This window comes from Neophocaena asiaeorientalis, unplaced genomic scaffold (assembly GCF_003031525.2).
Source record: "Neophocaena asiaeorientalis asiaeorientalis breed wild unplaced genomic scaffold, Neophocaena_asiaeorientalis_V1.1 scaffold26, whole genome shotgun sequence".
Lineage (NCBI taxonomy): Eukaryota > Metazoa > Chordata > Mammalia > Artiodactyla > Phocoenidae > Neophocaena > Neophocaena asiaeorientalis.
In genome coordinates this window covers 2,688,853-2,711,055 of record NW_020173108.1, presented here as the reverse complement: position 1 = coordinate 2,711,055, position 22,203 = coordinate 2,688,853, and the positions used below count along the sequence as shown (strand labels likewise).

Genomic DNA, 22,203 nt, shown 5'->3' with positions numbered 1-22,203 from the left:
TGTGTGTGTGTGTAAGGGTGGTGAGGGGGAGAAAGGGGAGCCTGGTTTGTAAATTGCTGAATTGGGAAGTTCTTCAGACTTCAATAGGGTGCTAGAATCGCCCTGCCCTTTAATTCCAAGGCAGTTTATGGCATTCCTTTATCGCTTGTTTGACTCTTATTGGTGGTGCTGTGGGTCAGGTTCATTACTGGAATGGAATTGCCTATTACTTTGGTATTAGGTTTGAGATGACTCGAGGTTTTTCCTGGCCCTGTCTCTCCTCAAAACTTTACATGAGAGCTGAACATATGAATTGTAAACTAACAACTGATTAATATTGGCAATTCCTCAGAAAGCTCTTAGATTGCCCCCTTTTGGCATGGCCTGTTTATGTTAATTAGCAGTTCAGAGATTAAACAACAAAGAAAGAAGAATTTACAAAATGGATAATAATAAAGCAGAACTGAAAAGCATTCTTCCCATCAAGCTTCACTGAGTCCCTGGGATCTGGATGGGACTTGGCTTCTGATCGCTGACACACATTGTCTAGAAGAATGGGGGAGCCTTTTAAATATAAAATTCTGTGAATGAAATCTCCTTTTGGACAGTGGCAATCTTTTTCAATCTCCAAGAGATCACATTGCCCAGCAAACAGAACGACACTTTATGCTAAACCGCAGACCAGGTTCAGGGGTTATTCCCCAGCACCAGTGTGTGCATCCCAGGGTTCATACCCTGCTCTCACTGAATTAAGTTATTTGAACACAAACTGACTTAATCCAAGGACTTCCTCTTCCCCCCTTCAGTGAGTACCACTGAACTGTGTTGCCATGACTTCAGCGTGGGGGAAGGATTTCACTTTAAATCGTGTTACTTGCTGCCTGAGAATGTGGATCTCTCAGGGCACTGTTGGGAAACCTGAAATTAAAGGGAGAGGAGGGACCCTAAATACAGCGACCCCAGAAATAATCTAGGAACTTCTCCAGGGGTGTGTATTGAAGGGAAGTGGCTGCATATAGAGTGAAAACCAACATGGCAATGCTAGGCTGTTACAAATTTGACCTTTAACCAAAGACAGTCTATTTTATGGTGTTAAAAAAGTGAATGTGTTTCCCTTTTTTTTTTTTCCTTCTCTTCTTTCTCCTTTTCTTGGGGTAGGGAGTTACGATAAAACGGTCTTGGTTTTAACAAGCTGTAGTAATGGTTACTGTGAAGTCTGCATAGCACCTTGCTCCTAACTCGGGTGCCCACCGAGACCTGCAGTTCACACCCATGCTAAATCATCAGGCACAAGCACAGTCTGTTATAATGTTTCTTTTCCCCTAAAGACTCAGTTGCAAAGTGAACAATTCATAGAAGATTCTTGAGTCAACCTATTTCTCACAGATGCAATGTTTAATCATTTGTTTTGACCATCCTTTAGCTAATTGGGTACAAATGTAATCTTCCAGACTTGGTACATTTAGGAAACTAAAAATGGGATTTAAGAAGGAGCTGATAACTCTCCCAGAGAGGTGGCTACTAAGGACTCATTGGATTGCTTTTTAATGAATACCTACAATGGCCATGTTCTTGGGCAACAGCTATGAGAAGGTTATCGGCCAGGACAAATAGTACCGCTTCTATGGCTCAGTAGGCTGCGGAGTACAGGGAGTAGTGACCCAGACTCTAGAGCAAGACCATTCCAGTTCAAATCCTGCCTCTGTCATTCTGACCCAGTCATTTCACCTTTCTGTACATGGTTTCCTCCTGTAAGACATGGGTATGATAATAGTTCCATCTCGTAGGTTTTTTTCCAGGATTGAATGGATTAACATTTATAAAGGACTTACAACTGTATTTGCAATTTATATAGCACATACAACCAATATGTACTACGTAAGTATTTGTGAAGTAAAAATTTTAGAAAGTGCTTTGGCATTGCTCCCTGTGACCAAATGTAGGGTACTCGTAGGACATTTTAATCCAGCCAGTGGATTTTTACTTTATGTCGTATAGCTTGTATTTTCAGAACATTTAAGTGCTTTGAAGGAATCCAGCACTGTCGTTACTTACCTGTTTGTTGCCGGTGCTCACAGCCAAACAGGTACTACAAACATAATCTCCATTTCTCCTTCCCATTGTAAAACGATTCATCAGGCTAGACCCAGGTTATACTTTATATTTTGAATGAGCTACACACACACACCCAGATGGGAAATCATGTCTTTTTAGAATCCCAAAGGACTACATTAAGATAATCTAATCTAGTCTCTCATTTAACAGAGGACACTTACACAGCCAGAGAAGTTGTGGTCCAGGTGAATTAAGATTAGAGGTGAAACAAAAGCCTAATCCATGTAATTCCTGTCTGGGTAGTATTCTTACCATGCCATCCAGCCTTAAGACATGGTCTGTTTCAATGACATGTCCCTAGTGGATAAGTATTTTCTTAACTAGATCCAAATCAAAAACTTCTAAAATGGATGGCTACTGCTAAAGTAATGATATATACCGTACATTATCTGCAAAAACACACGATTAATATACACACACCCACACACTCATTGAACTTAAATTGATACATGTTTACACATTCAACTTAATTTAGTATCAAGGAGAGAAGCGCTTTACTCTGTGCTTGAGCAAATATTTGTACATATACACGATGTTCAAGATAAACAGTGGATCATTTGAGTCTAAGCTCCAAAATATGCCATTATTTCTACCCAAATCCACATAATAAAGTTAAACAGACACAGAAAATCTTGAAAGAATGACTGCTTGACAAACTATAAAGTAGACTTTAAATTAAAGAACACTCTGTTGGGGATCTTTAAAATGATGCCTAGTGGGGACATTTAGGTATCAGGACCCTTGGATTGCTCTGAAGGCAAACGTGAGGAAAAGGTGGCTCACCTAGCAGCAATGTAGAGGGTTCTGTTCATGATCACGATCATCTGGATGTCCAGCCTATGCCTCTGTGTGGTGTTCCGTCCTGGCTTGTGGCCCACAAACACCGGATACTGTTTTGTATCTGTGAAAAGAGGAGATGGGGCAAGAGAGGGAAAAGGAAATTAAGCCAAGAGTTGACAGGGCAGGGAGAGGAGGGGGGCCAGCCACAAAACAAAACCATATTTAAGTCCAACCGGGCCACCATTTTCCAGTCTGTTATTTTAGGAAATGCTGTGATAGAAGAGTCCTCTTTAAGGATAATCAGGTTACAGTTTCATTTCCTGATGCTAATAAGGCTGGGCTTAGATTTCTAAGTGTCGCTCTTTCTGACTTGTCCTTCTTTCTGGGGGTTAAACTTGCCAGTGAACCCTTTACATGAAGGTGCTCTTTTCTTCCACAGTTTTCTTTTCATCTTTAGAGTGCTAAGCCCGAGGGGCAGTCTGCCAAAGATCTTGTCTCCGGACAAAACTATTTCAAAGCAGCCTTCCCATCAATCACCACAAAGGCAATGTGGTCTGGAGGCAAGAGCCCTCATCCAGGAGCCAGAAGAAAAATACAGTCTCCACAGGCGTCCAGTTGGAATAATCTACCATTGAAGGCAGCCCCGCTAGGTTGGTTGGCATTCTAGGAACTGTGGGAAGTTCGCTCTTGAGTTAAGCAATTGGCTAATCTCACAGAAATGGGGGCTTTGACAGGACAGGGTCAAACTGAGTGTAGCCAGTCGGGTGATCTGGAATTTTCCCTGACCTGGAGAGTCAGTGAGCGTATTTCTCCTTTTCTGCAATTCCCTTTAGCTGAGAGTGGGCAATTTGTAATAATATCTGACCTTTGGAAATACCTACACCTCAAAAATCTCTCTGCCTTTAAACCTACAATCTCCAGAGCACTGGCAATCCTCCAGAGAAACTAAGGAGAAAAGAAAGATGAGTCACATTTAAAAGGCAGTTGTTTTGGGGGTGAGAGGGGTGTAAATAAGGACTTGTAAGCCATTCACAGATGTATGCTCAGACCCCTACACCTTAAACCCCTGTAGCACCTGAGCATGACTCACTCTTACTAGAGAGCCTCAGTATATTTTACTCACAATCAAGCTTAGTATGGGATTGTCTCGTGCTTTTTCCTCTACTGCTCTGAAATTTCATTAACCCACTGATCAAGGAGGTTGCTAAAACAATTCATGTCTCTCTCCTATCAAAGATTTGAGTGTCCACTGAAGCACGATTTTCAGCAGCACATTTGGGCCCGGGGTCTCTTCAGTACAGGGGCACCAAAGATAGAATACCTACCTCAAATGGACATAAATAAATGCTTATTAAGGTTTGGTACCTTAAGTTAGGCGGGCTCTGCCACTTCAAGAATGATGGTCTCAAACGACACAGTTTGGTCCTTAGTCATACCCTGACTTTTGTTCTCAAAGCTGTCAAGGCTTGACACCTCCCCTTCATATCAAATGATTTCCTTTTACAACCTAGACCGTCCAGCAGAAAGCTGGGTAGATCTCTTTAGTTAGTATCCTAGTATTACTGTCAAATACCTTTTTAAGGTTCCTTCAGTGTTTGGAGATTACTACTGTGAAGATAGATATTTGGGTAAAATGCTTTCACTTTTACTGTGACAAAATATTTTATCTTTTGGAGAGCAGGAAAAAAAAGAATTGTCTATTTCATCCCACACACAGGTAGAACTTTCCTCTTTTTGAAGAGGCAACTGACTTTTTCAGCATGTTGCTTTCTACCCTTGACAATGAAGCAGAGATCAAAAGAAAGTTATAAGCAGTAAAAGTAGGTCTACTATGAATTCAGAATCTCTCTATCCAAATCTAGCAATGATGAAACTTCTGAGTCTAAACAAAAGTTAATTTTTGTCCCTGAAGTACTCAAAAACAGTCTTCTTTTCTGTTATCTTGTAACAATGCCTCTGTCCTAATTACTTATGAAAAGGTGGAGTACTGGCAACACCCAGATGACAGTGATGTTCTCCCATAGCTGGTTTCCAGGCATGATCACAGCCTCCTTGTAGTAACTGAGACTTCATCGGAGGTATTGAGGGATGTTTCAGATCCTCACAACCACGTTTATTGGAGTTACAGAACAGTCATCCCACCAATTTTGGCTAGACTTGAATTATCTACCTCTGCCATCCACACAAGTTAAAGCGACTAACAAGTTTCCTGCTTTATGAAATGTTTAATTTGTATGTTTTGCCTGTTGACGCAGGCTCAAGTGCCCACAGAGGGAGAAAGTGAGAGTGAGAGTGAGATTGTGGATACTTACAGTTGCCATGCGAAATACTGATTGGCTCAGAATCTTCTGGGAAAGCAGCCCCAGCGAAGTGTAGCAGTGTGAAATATAGCAGCAAGGCTTCTGACCTCATAGTAGTTCAGCGGGGAGACTTTATTTCTCTACTTCACCCTGCCAAAGAGCAAAGAAGGGATTTTTTTTCCTTTCTTTTACGAGTCAGCTTTATTCCACTCCATAAAGTGAAATGGGCTTGAAGATAAATTTTAGAGAAAGGAGCTCCTGTTTCCTGTCTCTTCCACTGTGAATTCACCGATGACAGTGTTTTGCATAAGGAACCCGTGTCCATTACCCACTGCAGCCTCCTTCCCCATGCATCTGGGCCCTTTTGCAAAGCTTCTACCAAACAAGTAACTCTGAGCCTTAACTGCTTTGTCCCGAGTCGGTGTTAGGCCATTGCGGGTGGCTATTTCACAGTCACGAAATAGCATTCCAAAAAATGTGGATGATTTAGAAAGCTTTTTTTTTTCTTTTTTAAGGTAAATACATCTTTTTTCTTCTCAGCAGGTTTATAGCAGCATGCCATCCCCAGACATGAGTTGTTTGGGCAGCCCAGGATCTTTCAAAATTTTGAAGTAGTTGCCCAATATTGAAAAATTAAATATCTGATACAATGACCTAATTGTCAGTTCCCTTCAAGCACCATGCTCCCATTCACCAACCCCCGTCCCCACTACACTGGCCCAGTTCACTGATTTCCATTACCTGCTTGACCCCTTTTGAGATTTTCACTCATTTATGTAATTCTGTAGTAATTCTGTAGTGACCTTAGACATAAATAAAATCACAGAATCTACGTTTAAAAAGAAATAAATGGATCCTTTCAGACTCTGGAGAATGTTATAGGGGGCATCTGAAACCACATCCTGAAATAGTACTGCTGATTTTTAAACAATCATATCTCTGTATATTTTAGTGTCAGATACTACCTTGCAATGAAACAGTAGTGAATAAAAATGCCAATATACTGTTTTACCCATCTGCATTTTCTTAAAGATGCTCTTCACGTGTAGAAAAAATTCTTCTAAATCTTAGAAGTAAAAACATTCCCATATGGGGCTGCTGGATACAGTGAAAGGAAACTCATAAGACAGTACATATTGCATAATTCTCAGGCATATTTCAAATAAGTGTTGATCTGTCAGGGAAATTAATGTAAAATGGGGCTATCTTTTTATCTTAGTAAAGCCTTTGAAGTAGACTGCCAAAGGTCTTGTTTTGAACAAAGCTATTTCACAGTCGTACATCAATCATTTAAGATTGGTGTGTAATAAAGTCAAACTTAGTAACTTAGATGTCTTTGAAAGTTAATCTGGCAAACAAACTGCTAACTTATGCTTTTTAGAGCACACTTAATATGAGATACCTGTGTCTCTTCTTCGTTGCCAAAAAAAAGCATTAACGAGTCCCGAGTGTTGCATCCCAACTGATAATGTCACAGACACAGCTGGGTCTTAATCATTTCTTCAGTCGAAAAGTGCACATTAATTAATTTGCTTTATCTTGAAAATCAAAGAGGGAGAGAGGTTGAGAGAAAAGCCTGAGCAATTCCGTATCTCCATCTCTGATGTGTAGATTAAAATTAAACTTTAAATAATTACTTGTTCACAAGGGCGGTCCATAACCAAGAGACACGAACGTGTATTTACAGACAGGTGAAAAGCACCAGTCTATTCATTCATTCATTTGCTAGTTCTTCCTATTCTGGAGAATCTAAAACCAAAGGGAAGAAGCTCTGTGGTGCCCTGATTTTGTTTGTCGTAGCTTCTGTTCAGTGTAACATTAAAGGCGAGAAATCAGTCACAAGAGCAAACATAAACCAGCCACCAGTCAGAAAGTATACGGGGAAGAGGAAGTGGCAACATTTACCGAGGGCTCAAGAGCAGTATTATAGTATTATACAGAAGCCTATTGCCTCAGAGAGTTTGCAGCACGCTGTGGAAGAATAATGGAGACTCAAAAGGCTGATTCTCGTTCCGTTAGAAATCTTTGGGAATATAGGTATACTTTTAAAGATTAATTTTCCTTGACATGACAAAGGAGTCTGTATCCTCCCGTAATTGCATTCATCTTTGTACAGATGTCCTCAAGCTAACGAGAGAAAGTCCTGCTATTTTAGTCTGTCTCCCAATTTTAATTTTTCCCATCTTAAGATTGCATGGATTGATGCAACATTCTCAACCCAGAAGCTGGCAGGAAGAGCAATGCATGCATAAGAAATCTGTTATGCAATCCAATGGCTTTTTTTCAATCCTCATCCTAGCCAGGATCATGGCTAAGATGGGTTATTTAAATATCTCCAGGTTTACAGAAGGGCTCTTTGCCAGGAAAAATATCTGTTTTATGTGTCTTCCTGTCATCGTATCATCAGGTTGTTAACATGTACATCATGTGGGTGAAAGTGTTCTGGCAGTCCCAGTTAATCTTGGCCATTCCATATGAACGCTTTATAATTTTCTTCAGCTGAGGTTTTGATGTATTATTCCCTTCCTACACAACTTTGGGCTCTAACCCTTGTAAATATGTAGACAGTATATTTTCCTGTTGAAATGATTACTTTGTGGCGAGATCCCAATCAATCACATTGTCATTTTCCATCCTGCTGAACAGGGGCTGAGTCTCCCTGCTAAGACCCTAGCACACAGACGTGCGCTAGCCCAGAAGAACAAAAACAAACAAGAACTTTCCACTGCGTTCAAAATCTTGAGCTGGCTGGGCTGCTGCTACGAGGTTGTTTAAGCGATCTTGAAACTTTGTAAAGTGGTACCCACATATAGCACATTTTTATAGGCATCTGCAGACACTTGTCGATTTCTCTCTTTGTGACTGTGCTTGTAGAGGCTAAAAATGACTTAGACTTAATCAGCTACCCAGAAAATTAGATCATGGGAAGACTGTCAACATGAGGATTCTAAACAAAAACGTTTACTTCAAAAATAAGCTCATTATGCCTGAATTGTCCATCTGAATTGTTTCAGCCTCCCATAACTCTTAGCCTGAAGAGAAATGACCTCTGTAAAATACACCATCACTAAAAAGTGATATTCCTATTCTTCTCCACCCCAGAAAATTCACTGGAAAACCTTAAGAACAGGCAGGTGAGGTTAATGGGTAAAAAAGGCTTCCTAAGACAATGGTGGGAATGTTTCCACTGGGGGAGGGCCAGCCCCTCTACTCTGGGCAGCTGCTGTTCAGCTCTGAAGTGCAGGCCCTATGCAGTGTTGGCCCGCAAAGCCAGATCTCTGATTTTTATTTTTATTTCTTAAGAAGCCAGAAATCTGGAGTTGTATGTTAAACCTCCTATTTTTTTTTTCTCTAAATGTTGGCACCTAACTTAGTTTTTTCTTCTCTATGAGTCACCTTTGGCCAAGTCCTACCAGTTTGTGAGCCCAAGTACAATTTTCTGGGGCAGGATTTGGGGAGTAGTGGGCAGAGGATTAGAACTAGTATTGGGGAAGTGTGAGGCATACTCTGGCCAGGTGGGTTTGTCATGGCTTCTCGGTAGTAGTGGCTCTTGTGAAATTAACCTGATTGATCAGAAGTAAGATGTGGCCATTTGTGACCTGATTCTCTGACTTCATAATCATTTCTGGTTCTCGTGACATCCCCTTTGCTTTATGCTTTGCTGACACAATGACGTCTTCTTCTTCTTCTTCTTCTTTTTTTTTCATTTCTTTTTAGCTGTGTTGGGTCTTCGCTGCTGCGCGCAGGCTTTCTCTAGTTGCGGTGAGTGGGGGCTACTCTTCGTTGCAGTGCGCAGGCTTCTCGTTGCCGTGGCTTCCCTTCTTGCGGAGTGCAGGTTCTAGGTGTGCGGGCTTCAGTAGTTGGCGGATTCTTAACCACTGAGCCACCAGGGAAGTCCCAGACACAGTGACTTCTATACTACGACAAGGGTATGAGGGGTAGATAGAAGTCCCGTTTATTGTCTGTACACACAAGTGAATGAACATTGCTTGTTTTAAAGACCCAGTTGGGCTGCCCCACATACCCTCTGTGTGTCCAGCTGTAGCAGACAATGCATCAGTGTACTTGCACTTGGACTTGGCTGTACGGATATAGCTTGTATCTGATTTGGTACAACCATTCTTCCAGAATGTTGGTATCCAATGAACATTTTAATAGTAAGTGGTAATGATGAGAAAAATAATTTATCCGGAAACTTGCAGATGCAAAGTGCTCTTGATGATAACTCTAAGTGTGGCCTAGAAATAGAGACGAAATCATGGTAGTGGCACTTCTTTCTTTCTGTGGGGAAAATTATTTGCTACCATGCTTCTTTAAAAAAGCACATTTTCTACTGACATAATAGGAAGTTTAAACGATAATCATTAATTCATGCCGTCATTAATAGATGGAAGGTGTGACCCTGGGTCAGTCTCGTAGCTGCACTGGCTCCTAGCATCCTCACCAGTAAAATGAAAGGATATAAAATATAATGGCCTATCAAACTCCCCTGGACTCTGAGACTGTACAATTCTAGGTGATTCTGCCCTAGTGAAGAAAGGATTGGGTACCAGATGGTGATTCAGGAGGATAGTACATGGAGTGACCCTGAGCTCGGACACTGCAAGGCCACGGACACCTTCTGGAGGTGTGGGGCTGGGACGGGAGGAGTAGGCATCGAGGCAGGGTGGGGTACTGGAGCTCGAGACAGTGGGAGATGCAGTTGGGCTCTGGTGGCGGTTCTGTCCGCCACCCTCTGAGATGATGGCAGGGCGGGGGCAGGACAAGCTCTGTGCACTTGGGCAGTGATCTTTCCAAAGAGAACAGGGCTGGGCTTTTCCTTTCGTGGTTGCCCCTAAATTGCATGTGGTTTGGAAACTCAAGGAGCCATCAGTGTGTCACTCTGTGGTACTGCATGTGGCAAACAGGAGGGATGGAACAGGTTCTCTTCAGCTTTGCTCTTGGGGGACTGCAATAGGCAGAGCACACAAGTTGTAGAAAGTTAGGCTGGAGCAAAGAACTGTGACTCTGTCTAGTTTCAACATCAGGACAAAGTTCAAGTCCATTAAGTAGTTCTACCCTGGCCAAAGAGAACCACCATTATTACCGCTGAATCATATTCGGAGCTTGGTCGGGTTTTACGCTAAGATAACGTTTTCATTTTTATTGCTCCAGCCTTCTGACCTCATCCATCATCATCTTTGTTTTCACAACGTGAGTATCTTTAAAAATCTGACTTGAAACTGGCGTAAAAGCTTTTCCGAGAAATCAGACGATTGCTGATCGTACAGGGAGGCAGCGGGAGCAGAGGGTAAAAACACAGGATTTGAATGCCTCTGCTCCACTTACTAGCTGGGACCTCTGGCAAGTTGCTGAAGATCTCTGAGCCTCAGTTTCCTCGTCTTCAGAGTGGGGAAAAATAGTGTCTCAAGATTAGTTATGAGATACTGCACGTAAAAATGGTAGTCCTCCATAAATGTCGGTTTATTCTTCAGTTGAGGTACTAAAAATTGCCTTATTTTAATAGTTTCTCTTGGAATTCCTTAAACTCTCAGATTAGCGGCTGGGGTTCTATGTCTTCAGCAGGAGAAGCAGCTCTCTTCTTCTTCTCCTTGCCGGCCCCTAAGCTTCCCAGCTCTGGAGGTGGGTGTCTGGGAGAGGCAGGAGAGTCTGTCTCAGGATGGCACAACTCTTGTGTGATTTTAAAAAACGTGAATCACAGCACTCGCACAGGTGCAAAGGAAAATATCAGTGTGGACGTCGGTGAAAGGGTGGGGTGGAAGTGAAAGTTTATTGAGCACCTTCTATGTATGACGTACACATGCGTGTTATTTTATTTAAATATTACAGCAATCCAGAGAGACAGGCCTTATCCTCTCCATTGTGCACACAAGGAAACTGAGGCTCACAGAGGTTAAGTGACATGCCCAGTCAATATTTATAGCACATCAGTAAGAACAGAAAGCCAGGTTGCCAAGCCAGGGCTATGTGATGCCACAGTCGATGTCCTTCCCAGAATGTCAGGGAAAGGGGAACAGAAGGAAGGTTGGGAAGAGAGAGAGGCTGGCGTAAATGGAAACTGCACTTAAGATCATAGTTGAGTATAGGTTGATGCATCTATGCTTACATGGACAGAGTGGCTGAAAGTCCCTAATGGCTTCAGTGATAATAAATCTATAAAAGGAGTACATAGTCGCTTGCAAATGTGTAGGCATGCAAAGGCTCATTCCACTTTGTGGCCCTGCGATTGCAGGCTTAAGGTGATAGAAAGATGCAAATGCTTTTCAACCACGGTTTTAGGAGGAATTGATTATCTCGTGACACCACTGGGTTAAGTGGAACCACGTGCCTGCTTGCAGCCCCCTCAAGAGTGATGTTTTAAAATAAATACACCAAAGAGAACAACGTCTGTAATGAAGGATAAAATCAAAGTTGCCTGTTTCAGGAGCTGAGAGGATAAACAGATCTGGATACCTCTCAAATCCGAGTAGGGAACCTCTGCCCAGAGAGAGGTGGGAGAGCGGATGTTGGTGCAGAAAACCCAGCTTGCTGAATGCTGAAGACTGCTGGTTATTCCTGCACCAGAGGGACAGTTCAGGAATCAAGGAGTGTTTAAACAGCAGGTTTCCTTCGCTGGCCTGGACTGCCCTGTTTCAAGGGCTGCAGCATTAGGAGGAAGATGCTGTCCACAGCAAGCACGGCCAGGCCACAGAAGGACTCCTCCCAGATGGGAGTTAGGAACAACTTGGGCCCGTTGATCCTGGTTGAAATGTCCACTGTACCCAGTCTTCAGGGGTCACGCTGGCCACCTGTTTGGTGACACTGCATTAAGGTGTAAGTTTTATGCAAATGAGAAAAATAGCTCTAGCCTTTTAATAAAGCATTTGATCTTTTTCTTCTCCTCAGCCATTAACAGAGACATAAAAGCTCCCATTTCAGAGGAAAGGGAAATGCCACAGACCTAACTTCAACACATTTTGGAGAAGGATGATGGCATTCAATGGAGTATAATAATAAATATCAACTGTGTATGATAGATGTTCCATTTTGATCTGAAACCGCTGTCACAAAGGAGAGAGAAAACAGCTGTGAATTCAGAAGTCTTTTTAGAAAAAAATTTTCTTTTTTAGGAAAATAAAGGTTGGTTGTAAACCTGTGATCTTTTGAGGAGAGAAGGCGAGTCTTGTCTTTCAGGTGATTCTTTGTAATGATCGTTTGCTTTCTTTCTACCAATGCTCTCCCTATCCCGTAAATGCTTGAGACAGTGCATTTAAGGCACTTTGCTTGGATGTTTCAGATACAGTCTCATGACTCGTTAGGGCTCTGCAGTTATAGGCGTGATCTCAGCAATCTGTGCAGAATATCCTGTGGAAAACCACCTTGATCTCAAAAAGCTGCCACAGTCCCAAGCATGTTTACCCATGTCACACCCCAGCTTTTTGCCATCTCCATCTTTCTCAACTTTTACAATAGCGCTGACCTTAAACATACGCTCCAGAGACAGAAACAAATACCCGCTTTGTTTTGCTGTTAAGGAAACTGAGGCCCTGAGAAGTGAGATCATTTGCCAAGTGTGGTGCAGCTCAAAAGTGGCCAAGCTGAGCCGCCACTGAGGACTCCTGGCTCCAGCACCGAGCTCTGTCCCTACATTACGCAGCTTTCAGAAAGGAAGCCAAGACTCATTCATTTCTCCTTGGCTTGCTGCCTGGTGTTCATTACTTCCATCGCTTGCTTTCCCTCTCACTGATTCCCTGCTTTCTGCTGGGAGCCAGGCTCCTGTGCTAGGTGCTGAGACAGAGATGGAAAAAATAGATCCCTTACCCTCTAGGACCTTGCTGTTTAGTAGGTGGGCCTGACAGTTCCAGATCATTGACCAAAAATAGAACACACAAACAATAATTTTTCCAAAAGAAATGAAAGTTCTGTTGGGGAGAATACTATCTGGAGGGTGAACGTGTTGCAGAGGGACGCAGGTGGGAAGCTCAGCGAAGGCCTCTGTTTGGAGGAAGCCTTGGCAGGTTGCGTGATTGTTCACTGAGGACTGGGGCGGTTAGAGGAGAGGCAGCTGGGGGGACACATCGGGTAGAAGGACCAGATCTGGAGAGCAGGGCATTGAAACGGACAACTCCATGCCGGTTGGACTTCAGACACTTTCAAACTGGACCACTTCCCTCTTTGATTAAGGAGTTTCAAATATGTGTCTGAAGTAATGGATGGATGTTTTTTCACTTCACCCAAAGTTTGGTTTAAAGAATATAACTCAGAATAAAGATGGTATCTGATGACTTTTTTCTTCTAAGAATATGACAGAAGAAGAAGTAGTAGTGTGGGGAGGGGAACTCTGAGGTAACGGCTGGGAATATTGGTATTTATTCTTTGAGTTATTGTCACATTATTCCCCCTAGCTTTCTGTACATTTGTAATTTCATTAAAGATGAAAGAGGGCAAACATAATATGCCTAAACTGAAGGCACCTTTTGCCAGCCCTTAGAAAGATACTTGCAGAGCAACTTTTAAGGGAACAAACTAGGGATATTAGTGACTGGAGTTTTCCATGAACCTTTGTCAAAATCCTGAGCTGGTTTAAACCGAAGCAGAGCAATGGCTGCCCTTTGCCAAGATGACTCCCCCTCGTAATTTCTCCTCTGTTTGCTGTCAGTGTGGTTTACAGAAAACAGAATCTCCCAGCCGTATCTCTCAGGTTCAGGTGGCTGATCCTTCCTGGTTTTGAAGGGGAGGTCAACTTCAGACATGACTTGGAGAGAATTAAAAACGGACGCTACAAATTCTCACTGCTTTTTTGGTAAATTTTAGTCTCAAGATCAGGGAGTGAAAAACATTTCCTTGAGCTAAACTTTTTGAATCCGTTTCTCTGGTGTTTGCTGCATGCCATCTTTCACTGTATTGCTTGTCTTTCTCTGTGACCTCTGATGCTCTCCCAGTACCTTGAAAGCCAAAAATAGACTTTATATTTGACTACAAGCTTCTGATTGTATGGAGAGAGAGACATAATATCATTTCAGGATCTGTTCCATAACAAAGCATGATACTGCTGACTGGTACCTATCACCAGTAGAAGATCTACCAACACAGTGGACTATCTGTATGTTTATGTATGTCTAGACACACCCAGAACAGAAATGAGATGGAAGTATTGTCTCTTGAATTTCCACAATTTTCTTATATTCTTTAGGAAATTCATTTCATTTATTGAAAGGAAAAAAAAAGTCCACTTTGTGTCCCAGTAAACTGCTGGGAAACTGCAAAGCCATACATTTAAACCTATTTCAGTTTATTATTGCATCTGGTAGATAGCACTACATCTTTCTGGAATTAATGATTTCTTTATTGGCTTTGTTCATGTTCTCTACACATAAAAAGGGACTCATTAGTCTGGCTTGATTTACTTAGAGCAGTATCAGTTTGAATTGGGGTGGAGAAAGCACCATTTACTTGTTACCCATTCCCTAAAGTGTTCATTTGTTTTTAGTGTGAAATCTTACCCTCAAAATTACTAGCTATTTCCAAACATCCTGAAAATATGCTTCCTTAAGGCCAATGAGAGTAAGCTCCAGGAAATTATGGGTTTGTTTAAATATCTCTGCCGCTCGGTGACTTGATTCCGCACACAGGTGACTTAAAGGTCACTGCACAGAAACATCTGAACCCCATCCACTGAGATGAAGGTGGTCAGCGCACAGGTGAACTATTTTGGTGGTAGTAGCTGTTTTTTAAAATGCTTCACTTCTCCTTCAGTTTAAAGGAAAACAAGCAAGTTGCTGTTTGAAATACAGGTACACAATCCCTCATTTGCAATTACAAAACAAAAAATGAGAACAATCCCGCGCCCCACCCCAAAAACCAAGAGTTTTTTTCCTATTCATTGGGCAACAGAACTTGACCTACAGTGGCATGACACTTTATCCCTCTTAGGATAAATATTTGTACATTTCACTGCAAAAACATTAATGGGTTTGATTACTGGATGTTGCCCACGCTGGGAGATACGTCCCATGTTACCTTTTTTAAATCTGAAAACTTTTTAATTCTGAAGTGCATCTGTTCCAAAGGTTTTGAAAAAGAGACTTGTCCCTGAAGAGATTAAAAAGCAAGGATAAAAAAAAAATGAGGGAAAAGGAGATCCGTTAGAGCAGAATCCCCAACACTGGTTTTGCTAAGCCCAGCAGCTCTCTAATTACCCTTGGTGTATTGTGAGATTCTCACAGAATTAAAAAAATGTAATCTGATTTCATTAAAAAAAACACATATATCCTATTATACTTTGCTTGCAAGAATAATTCGGAGATTAGGAACTGCAGACAGAGTCATCTAGCCTTAATTTTCTCTATTCTGTGCTCATAATGACAGGCTCCCAGGCTCGGAAACCATTCAAGGGACTGACAGGTGCAGGCTTCCACAAGATGAGTGATGCTCACAAGGCAGAGGTGATCTTGGTAGAGAGGGTCTCCAGGGCTCCTGTGAGTGAGCTCTGACGTCCAGCAGTAGCAGAAGGTGACAGCCTCACCAGGCGCAGCAGCCCTCGCCTGGGTGAGGGTTTTCCTCCCACCGAACAGCCAGCTACAGGCAGTTCAGCACTCCTTCCTCTCTCTGGGTTAAATGGATGAGACTTCACAGGCTTTTTTGTGCAGTTGGTGGTGGTTTCTCCAAAGGAATGTCCATAAGGTCTGCAGCCTGTACTCTCTCTCGCCCGTGGAATGACCCTGATAATGGCTTTCTCCAGTCGCTATAATCAGAGGGAACTGCGGGCTGGCGGTGTCAGCCCTTTGCTTTGTTATATGCACCTGCCTTTAATTTTCAGTCACCTGCGATTTTCTTTCCATGGAGAACACCAGTAGGTTGAAGGATTAAGTAATACCATGAAGAATTTGAATTTCAAGAATATTTCGGGAGGACAGCTATTACCTTGGGTGGGTGGCTGAGGAGGAAGGCATACTCTCTTCCCTTCCTGTCTGAGGGGCTCTTCCACAAACTGTCCCCCTCCTTTCTTCCTCACTAAAGGGGTAGTGGGCATCAGTCCTAACTCTGGGATAAAATGGAGGCAAATGGTTAATAGCAGATAACCTGGACACCAGGTTAATCGCTGCAGTCTAGATTATCTGGAGGGAAGACAGCACATGGCCGTCAGCAATTAGCCTCCGAATCTAAAAATAAATAAATAAATAAACCACCATTCCCGTAATTAATAGCACGGCAGACGATCAGTATAATTACCATTTCTGTGAGAGAGTCCAGAATCAGGAGGAAAAGTGAAATTATTCAATAAGCTTGAGTGTGACAGGCAGAAGCCAAATTAAAGTGCTGAGGGTTAGACAAAGGGGACACGATAAATCAGAGAGAAAGTGAGTGTGTGACCTGTGCCCAGCCCAGCAGGCGTGCCTGGGCAGCTGTCACCCCAGGAGCCCTGCAGGCACAGGCTCACCTTTCCGGGGAGGAAGTGGAGGTGCAGGAAGTGCATAAATGGCTCTGAAAGCTCATCGCCTGGTTACTGGAAAGCACAGAGGTCCATCTGGGTCACCTAGGCTTTCACTGGTGAGGATTCTAAGGGCTGAGCCGTGAGATGGAAAAAACACAGCTGTGGAACACATGGAGAGGGGATAATACGGGAACTTCTTCCTGAAGGGGAGATTGCCCCGCTTCACTCTGAATAACTAAAAGACTATGGCAGAATTATGTTCTACTCAAGTAGCAATATTCTTCCTGTGCAGTTCACAGAGCCTTCACCTCTCCAAAGAGTAAAAACAGAAAAGTCATTCTGAAGTGTTAGGCAAGAATAGGCAGACATGCTCCTCGAATATCTGTTTAATAATCAGTCCTGGGCTTCCCTGCTGGCGCAGTGGTTGGGAGTCCGCCTGCCGATGCAGGGGACGCGGGTTCGTGCCCCGATCCGGGAAGATCCCACGTGCCGCGGAGCGGATGGGCCCGTGAGCCATGGCCGCTGAGCCTGCGCGTCCGGAGCCTGTGCTCCGCAATAGGAGAGGCCACAACAGTGAGGGGCCCGCGTATGGCAAAAAAAAAAAAAAAAAGAAAAAAGAAATACGAGAGTTCCTAGGACTGAGAGAGAACATCCCGGCATTGATTCTACAACCCAAACACCTGTCAAACCTCTCCTCTTCTCTACATGCTGCCTATGATCATCTGACCCTCCATCAGCTCCTGCCTGGACTACTACAGTAGCTTCCTCATTAATCTCCCTACTTCCACTTGGCCCTCCGTCCATTTACTGTCCATGCAGCAACTGATGGTCTTTTAAAAACGTAGATCAGGTCATGGCCTCCCCTGCATAAAACTCTCTAGTGATTTCTTATTACATTTACAACACAGTTGAAACCCTCTATCCTGGGTGCAAAGGGCTTCACCTACCTCCCTGACCCTATCTTGTTCCATCCCACCATTGCCCACTCTGCTCCAGCCTCTCAGCTTGGGCTTCCTCCAACACACAGCTCTCATTCCTGCCTTAGGGACTTGCCCCTCCCTCCTCGCGGAATGATCTTTCCCCACCCCGGTCTTCATGTAGTGGGCCCACTTCTGTCCTTCAGAACTCACTTAAAATGCCACATCCTTGAACAGGCCTTCCCTGACCCTGAAAAGAGCCCAGTGCCTTTTCTTTCATCACTTTATTCTAAATTTCTGTGATGGATTTGTCCCTAATTGGTGTTTCTTCATTTATATTCTTATTTGTTTTTGTCTGTCCCTCCACTCCATTAGGAATATAAGCTTTGTACGGGCAAGTTTGTCTTGTTAATCATTGCATCTCCACGTTCTGGAACAGTGAACTTCCAGCAGATATTCACTGAATAATGAATAAATGGTAATCCAAGGAAGAGCATCAGAACAATTTCTGACAAATCAGTGTTAAAAGCAAAGAAAAGTGGAGATGCAAGGGGCAAGGATAGGTATTTTCAGATATCTGAAGAAAAACCTGGAAGACAGTTACGAGGGTAGCACTAAGATCAATGGGAAGAAATTATGAGGAGATAATTTCTGCTCAAAATAAGGAGGACCTTTCTAGTAGTCCCAGTAACACAAACCTGGACTGGCCCCCATAAGGGGCCGGGAGGCCAGAGGAGGGCTTGGGTGGAAGGAATGTTGTCCACGGGAGGCAGACATCGGGTGTGGGGCTAGACTAGACAGCATTTAAGGTCCCAGTGGAGAGCCTGATTGCCTACGATTCTTGGATCTTCTGATGAGCCCTCCCCCCACGTCCTGAGGAAGCACTGCTTAGAGCGGGAAACCACAGATGGTCCAGCAAAACCCTGCTGGTGACTCAGTCTCTTTAGATGAAATAATGTACCTGCAGTCAAAGAATCAAAGAGGAAGTCCTTGGGCTTTGGCTAGGCCTCATTCATTCAAGATCCCAGTTTGACCAGCTTGTAGAGGCTCTAGGTCAGTAGCCAAAAAAGTATATGCAAGGAGAGAGATGGTCATAACCTGCTGAGCATTACTGGCAAGAATCAGAGGCCTTCTGGGTTGGGAGCATACCGTGTCCATACTGCCCTGCCTCTTCCCGTCTCTGCAAGGCTTACAGAAGGTCTTGAAGTGTGGGATACAGAGTTAAGCTCTGGCGTGTGGCCTTCCTGGGGATGCATGTCATCCACTGGCTTGTTACTAAGGCTCAATTGCCAATGACATACAGACCCCAGGAGATGATTTAACTCCACCCTTGTCTCAAATCCCTTACCAGTGACTCATAACTTTCTCCCGACACCAGAGCAGCTGGGCCAGCCAGCCGGAGAGAAGACGTACAGATGTTGCTGGCTGGAGTTGGAGAGGGCTATGGGCCTCTCATCTGCAATCAGCGCAGAATGCTTCAGTGGGGTACAGAGTGGGGTTGAAGACAAGATGTGGGTGCGGATGTCAGCTCTGTCATGGACCGTCTCTCATCCTTCCACACATACGTGTCTTCAAGCAGAAAACACTGCAGTTCCTCTTTTTCTGCAACTCAGAGAAGTTTTATTTCTTTGGGGAATATTAGACCCTTAAGCCAATCCATCTGGAGAAGGTATGCGAGATAGTACTCTGGCCAGAACGTACCACCCACCCAGATGTCTGGGCTTAAAACAGATCTCAAATTAGAGAATTGTGAAAGGATGAGAAGACAAATGAGCGGGTGGAGATGGGGGGCAAGGAAGAGATGATCTTTGTTTCTGATAAAAGGATGTAGAACAAAGACATTAAATTAGATCTGTTGATTATACACCAGAAAAATGAAATATATATGTGTGAAATTCTCATTAGAAATGGCTTGCTTAGACAACATTTTGTACACTGAAGGCACTTGTTAAATATTTGTTGATATTGATCCAAGTGGCTGAGTATTTTTAAATGTCAGTGCATTGAGTTCTATAGTGATTTGAAAAGAGGCAGATTTTTAAATGAAAATTGAAACACAAGTCAGGACTGACTGACTTTTTTGAATTGTGAACGTTTCAGTTCTGTTACATATGCAACTACTAATAGTGGCTGTCTCTGAGGGAGAAGGACTGGAGGTCAGATGTGGGAGAGAAACTCACTTTTTATGCTGTACCCTTTTATGTTTTTTTGAATTTTTTTCTTATGTATGTGTTTCATTTTTGGAACAAAACAAGTTATTTTTTTAAATCTGTGTCTCCAGAGGCAAACCCGGAACGCAGGCCTGCTGCTACCTGCCAATTCCCACAGTTTTTCCCAGGATCCCGTCCCGTCACAGTATGCTCAGCCAGTGGTCATATTCTGGAATACAGGATGAGGGTGAGGGACGTTTATAGGCATTGTAGTGTCAGTAGTGGTAACTTCATCTGTGACCCAGATGGATATATACGGTGGCTGGTAGTTTTCACAACACCATAAACCCGCCTGTGTGCCATACGAATGGCTGCCTAATTTATTAGCTTTCAAATAAAAATGTAACCAACTCAGAAAAGCAGGACATAATGAAGTCAAATGCAAAGAATCAGATGAGCTCAAAGCAAAAACCCTTCATATTTAAAATTTTATTTTCCATAAAGAAGAGTACAGGGCTGTGTGTGGGAACTTACTTTTCCTCCCCTTGCATGTTCATATCTGGGCAGGCTCCTGCCCCCATGTTCTTTGGCACCATTGCCCTTTCTTGGCATTCATGTCCCATGGCAAAGGAAGGCCAAAGGCTGCTTCTGAAGCATGCCCAAAGGATGCCCAACTTTTTAGAAGTGGAACGAGTGTTCTCTTCTGGGAATGGTCACCTTAGTCTCTCCCAGAGAACAGAGGTCACTGACTAGAGAAAGAAGGAGACTTCATCAGAAGAGCGATGAGGGCTGAGTGGAGAGGTACCCACTGTACTGGGATATGATGGATGAAAAGTGTCCTTCACCCTTATCCCAGCACCCTTCTCTGGGGAGTGAGGTTTACTCAACAAACACTGAGCTAGGTGCTGAGACGGAGGCAAAGGCTTGTTTCTTCCTTCCTTGGTTCCCCTTCTCCCGAGAGCCTATTTCAACCACTGTGAAGTTGCTTCTCCTGTTGGGTGGGTCACATTACGCTCCTCTTCTTGGGGCTCTAGGTTTCTCACTGGGGTGGGAGACAGTAGTTTCTGATTTGAATTTCAACTCCAACTTGAACCTTGGAGGCACGTGCTACCTATTGGAACATGCATGTTCTCTTTTCCACACTCCACCAGTACCTGCTGCCCTGTCTGTAGCTAAATGCGAAAATGGACCATACTGTGGCCATAAACTACTGGTTTCCAAACTTGCCTACACACTGGAGTCACCTGGAGAGCTTCAAATGTTAAGGATGCCGTGTCCCACACGCAGAGATTGTGACTGAATTGGCCTGGGGGTGTGACGTGTGCTTTGGAAATTTTAGTAGATTCCCCAGGTGATTCAAGTGAGCAGACAAGTTTGGGAACCGCTGATGTAAACACAAGTGGTATCCAAATTACAATCCTTGTCCCTTTCATTCCAATGCCTTCAGCTACAGCCAGGGATAATTAACCATGATTCAAAAAACTTGCATTTGTGCCAGGCACATGGAGTGGCTTTTAAAATATCCAAGTTTATTTTGTGCCCACCACCCTCATGCCAAACCACTAGCAAAATATAATTTAATCCATTAAAAGTTACAGGGAGCCCTGCAGAAACTTCTTTTCCAGCATGGGGCCTGCAAAGTATTTTTAATGTAAACACAGACAATAGGTATGTTCTCTTTTATAACAGAGTTGAAATAAAGCAGATCTAATTAACCCACTCAGATGCTATGGAGTAGAGGCCATGTGAACATTGCCTTAGGAAGCCTGTCTTGCAGCCTTATCAGAATGGCTTTTCTCTTCAACAGTGCCCTGGTAACCTGGGAAATATACATTTTGATTACTAATTGCTACATTGTTAGTAACTGACTATATATCATCAGGAGCTGGTCACCAGTGTCAGCCTAGACTTAATTATCTCAGCTGAAGAGAAAGTAACCCTCTGAAAGAACTGTTTTCCAATTAAAGCAGCATAGAATATGCGATTTGTCTCTCTGGCGATATCCAGTTCACGCCCCTTTTCATGTTACTTGTATTGTCTTCTTTTCCTCATTACAGGCTCAGAGTTGTGCATCTTGGGCTCCCTAACAAGAAACATATAAATATCAAGAGGGCAGCTGTCAGACCTTTGAAAAAAAATCATCACCACCACCAAAAACACAATAGTTATTACAGAGTTTCCACTAGCAAATGCTACAGCTAAGATTAAAGACAGCTTTCAGCATATCCATTTACTTTCACAGTTTCGTAACCTCAATAGAATGTGGGTATGATTACGTGTACACACACACACTCACATACTTAATTTTCAGAAGATACTCTTTAGGGGTCAGATGTTCTATGCTTGGTCTTAGCTACTGTTTCAGTGACAAGGACAACATTTTTATAATAATACAAGAAAAAATATTTGGGGTAAAAATCCCAGGCAGTACTATCTCTTTAATTCTTCATCTTTTGTATCTTGTTTGTTTTTACTGCTGTTAATTTGTTATTTATTCCCACCGAACGTGTGCCCACTTGCCTATCAAGGCAATTCTTTTTTTTTTTTTT

At 43.1% G+C, this 22,203-nt stretch overlaps 1 protein-coding gene across 3 annotated transcripts in view; it reads right to left on the bottom strand.

The window, feature by feature from the left end:
• SEMA6A (semaphorin 6A) overlaps positions 1-22,203 on the bottom strand; it is a 130,383-nt gene that overhangs the window by 58,557 nt on the left and 49,623 nt on the right. For all 3 annotated transcript variants that reach the window (XM_024743394.1, XM_024743393.1, XM_024743395.1), the window contains exons 2-3: positions 5,187-5,324; positions 2,878-2,995 (exon numbers count right to left, since the gene is read on the bottom strand). In XM_024743394.1, coding sequence (XP_024599162.1) covers positions 2,878-2,995; positions 5,187-5,286 — 218 coding nt within the window. In that variant the 5' untranslated portion in view covers positions 5,287-5,324. The remainder of the gene's footprint in view (positions 1-2,877; positions 2,996-5,186; positions 5,325-22,203) is intronic.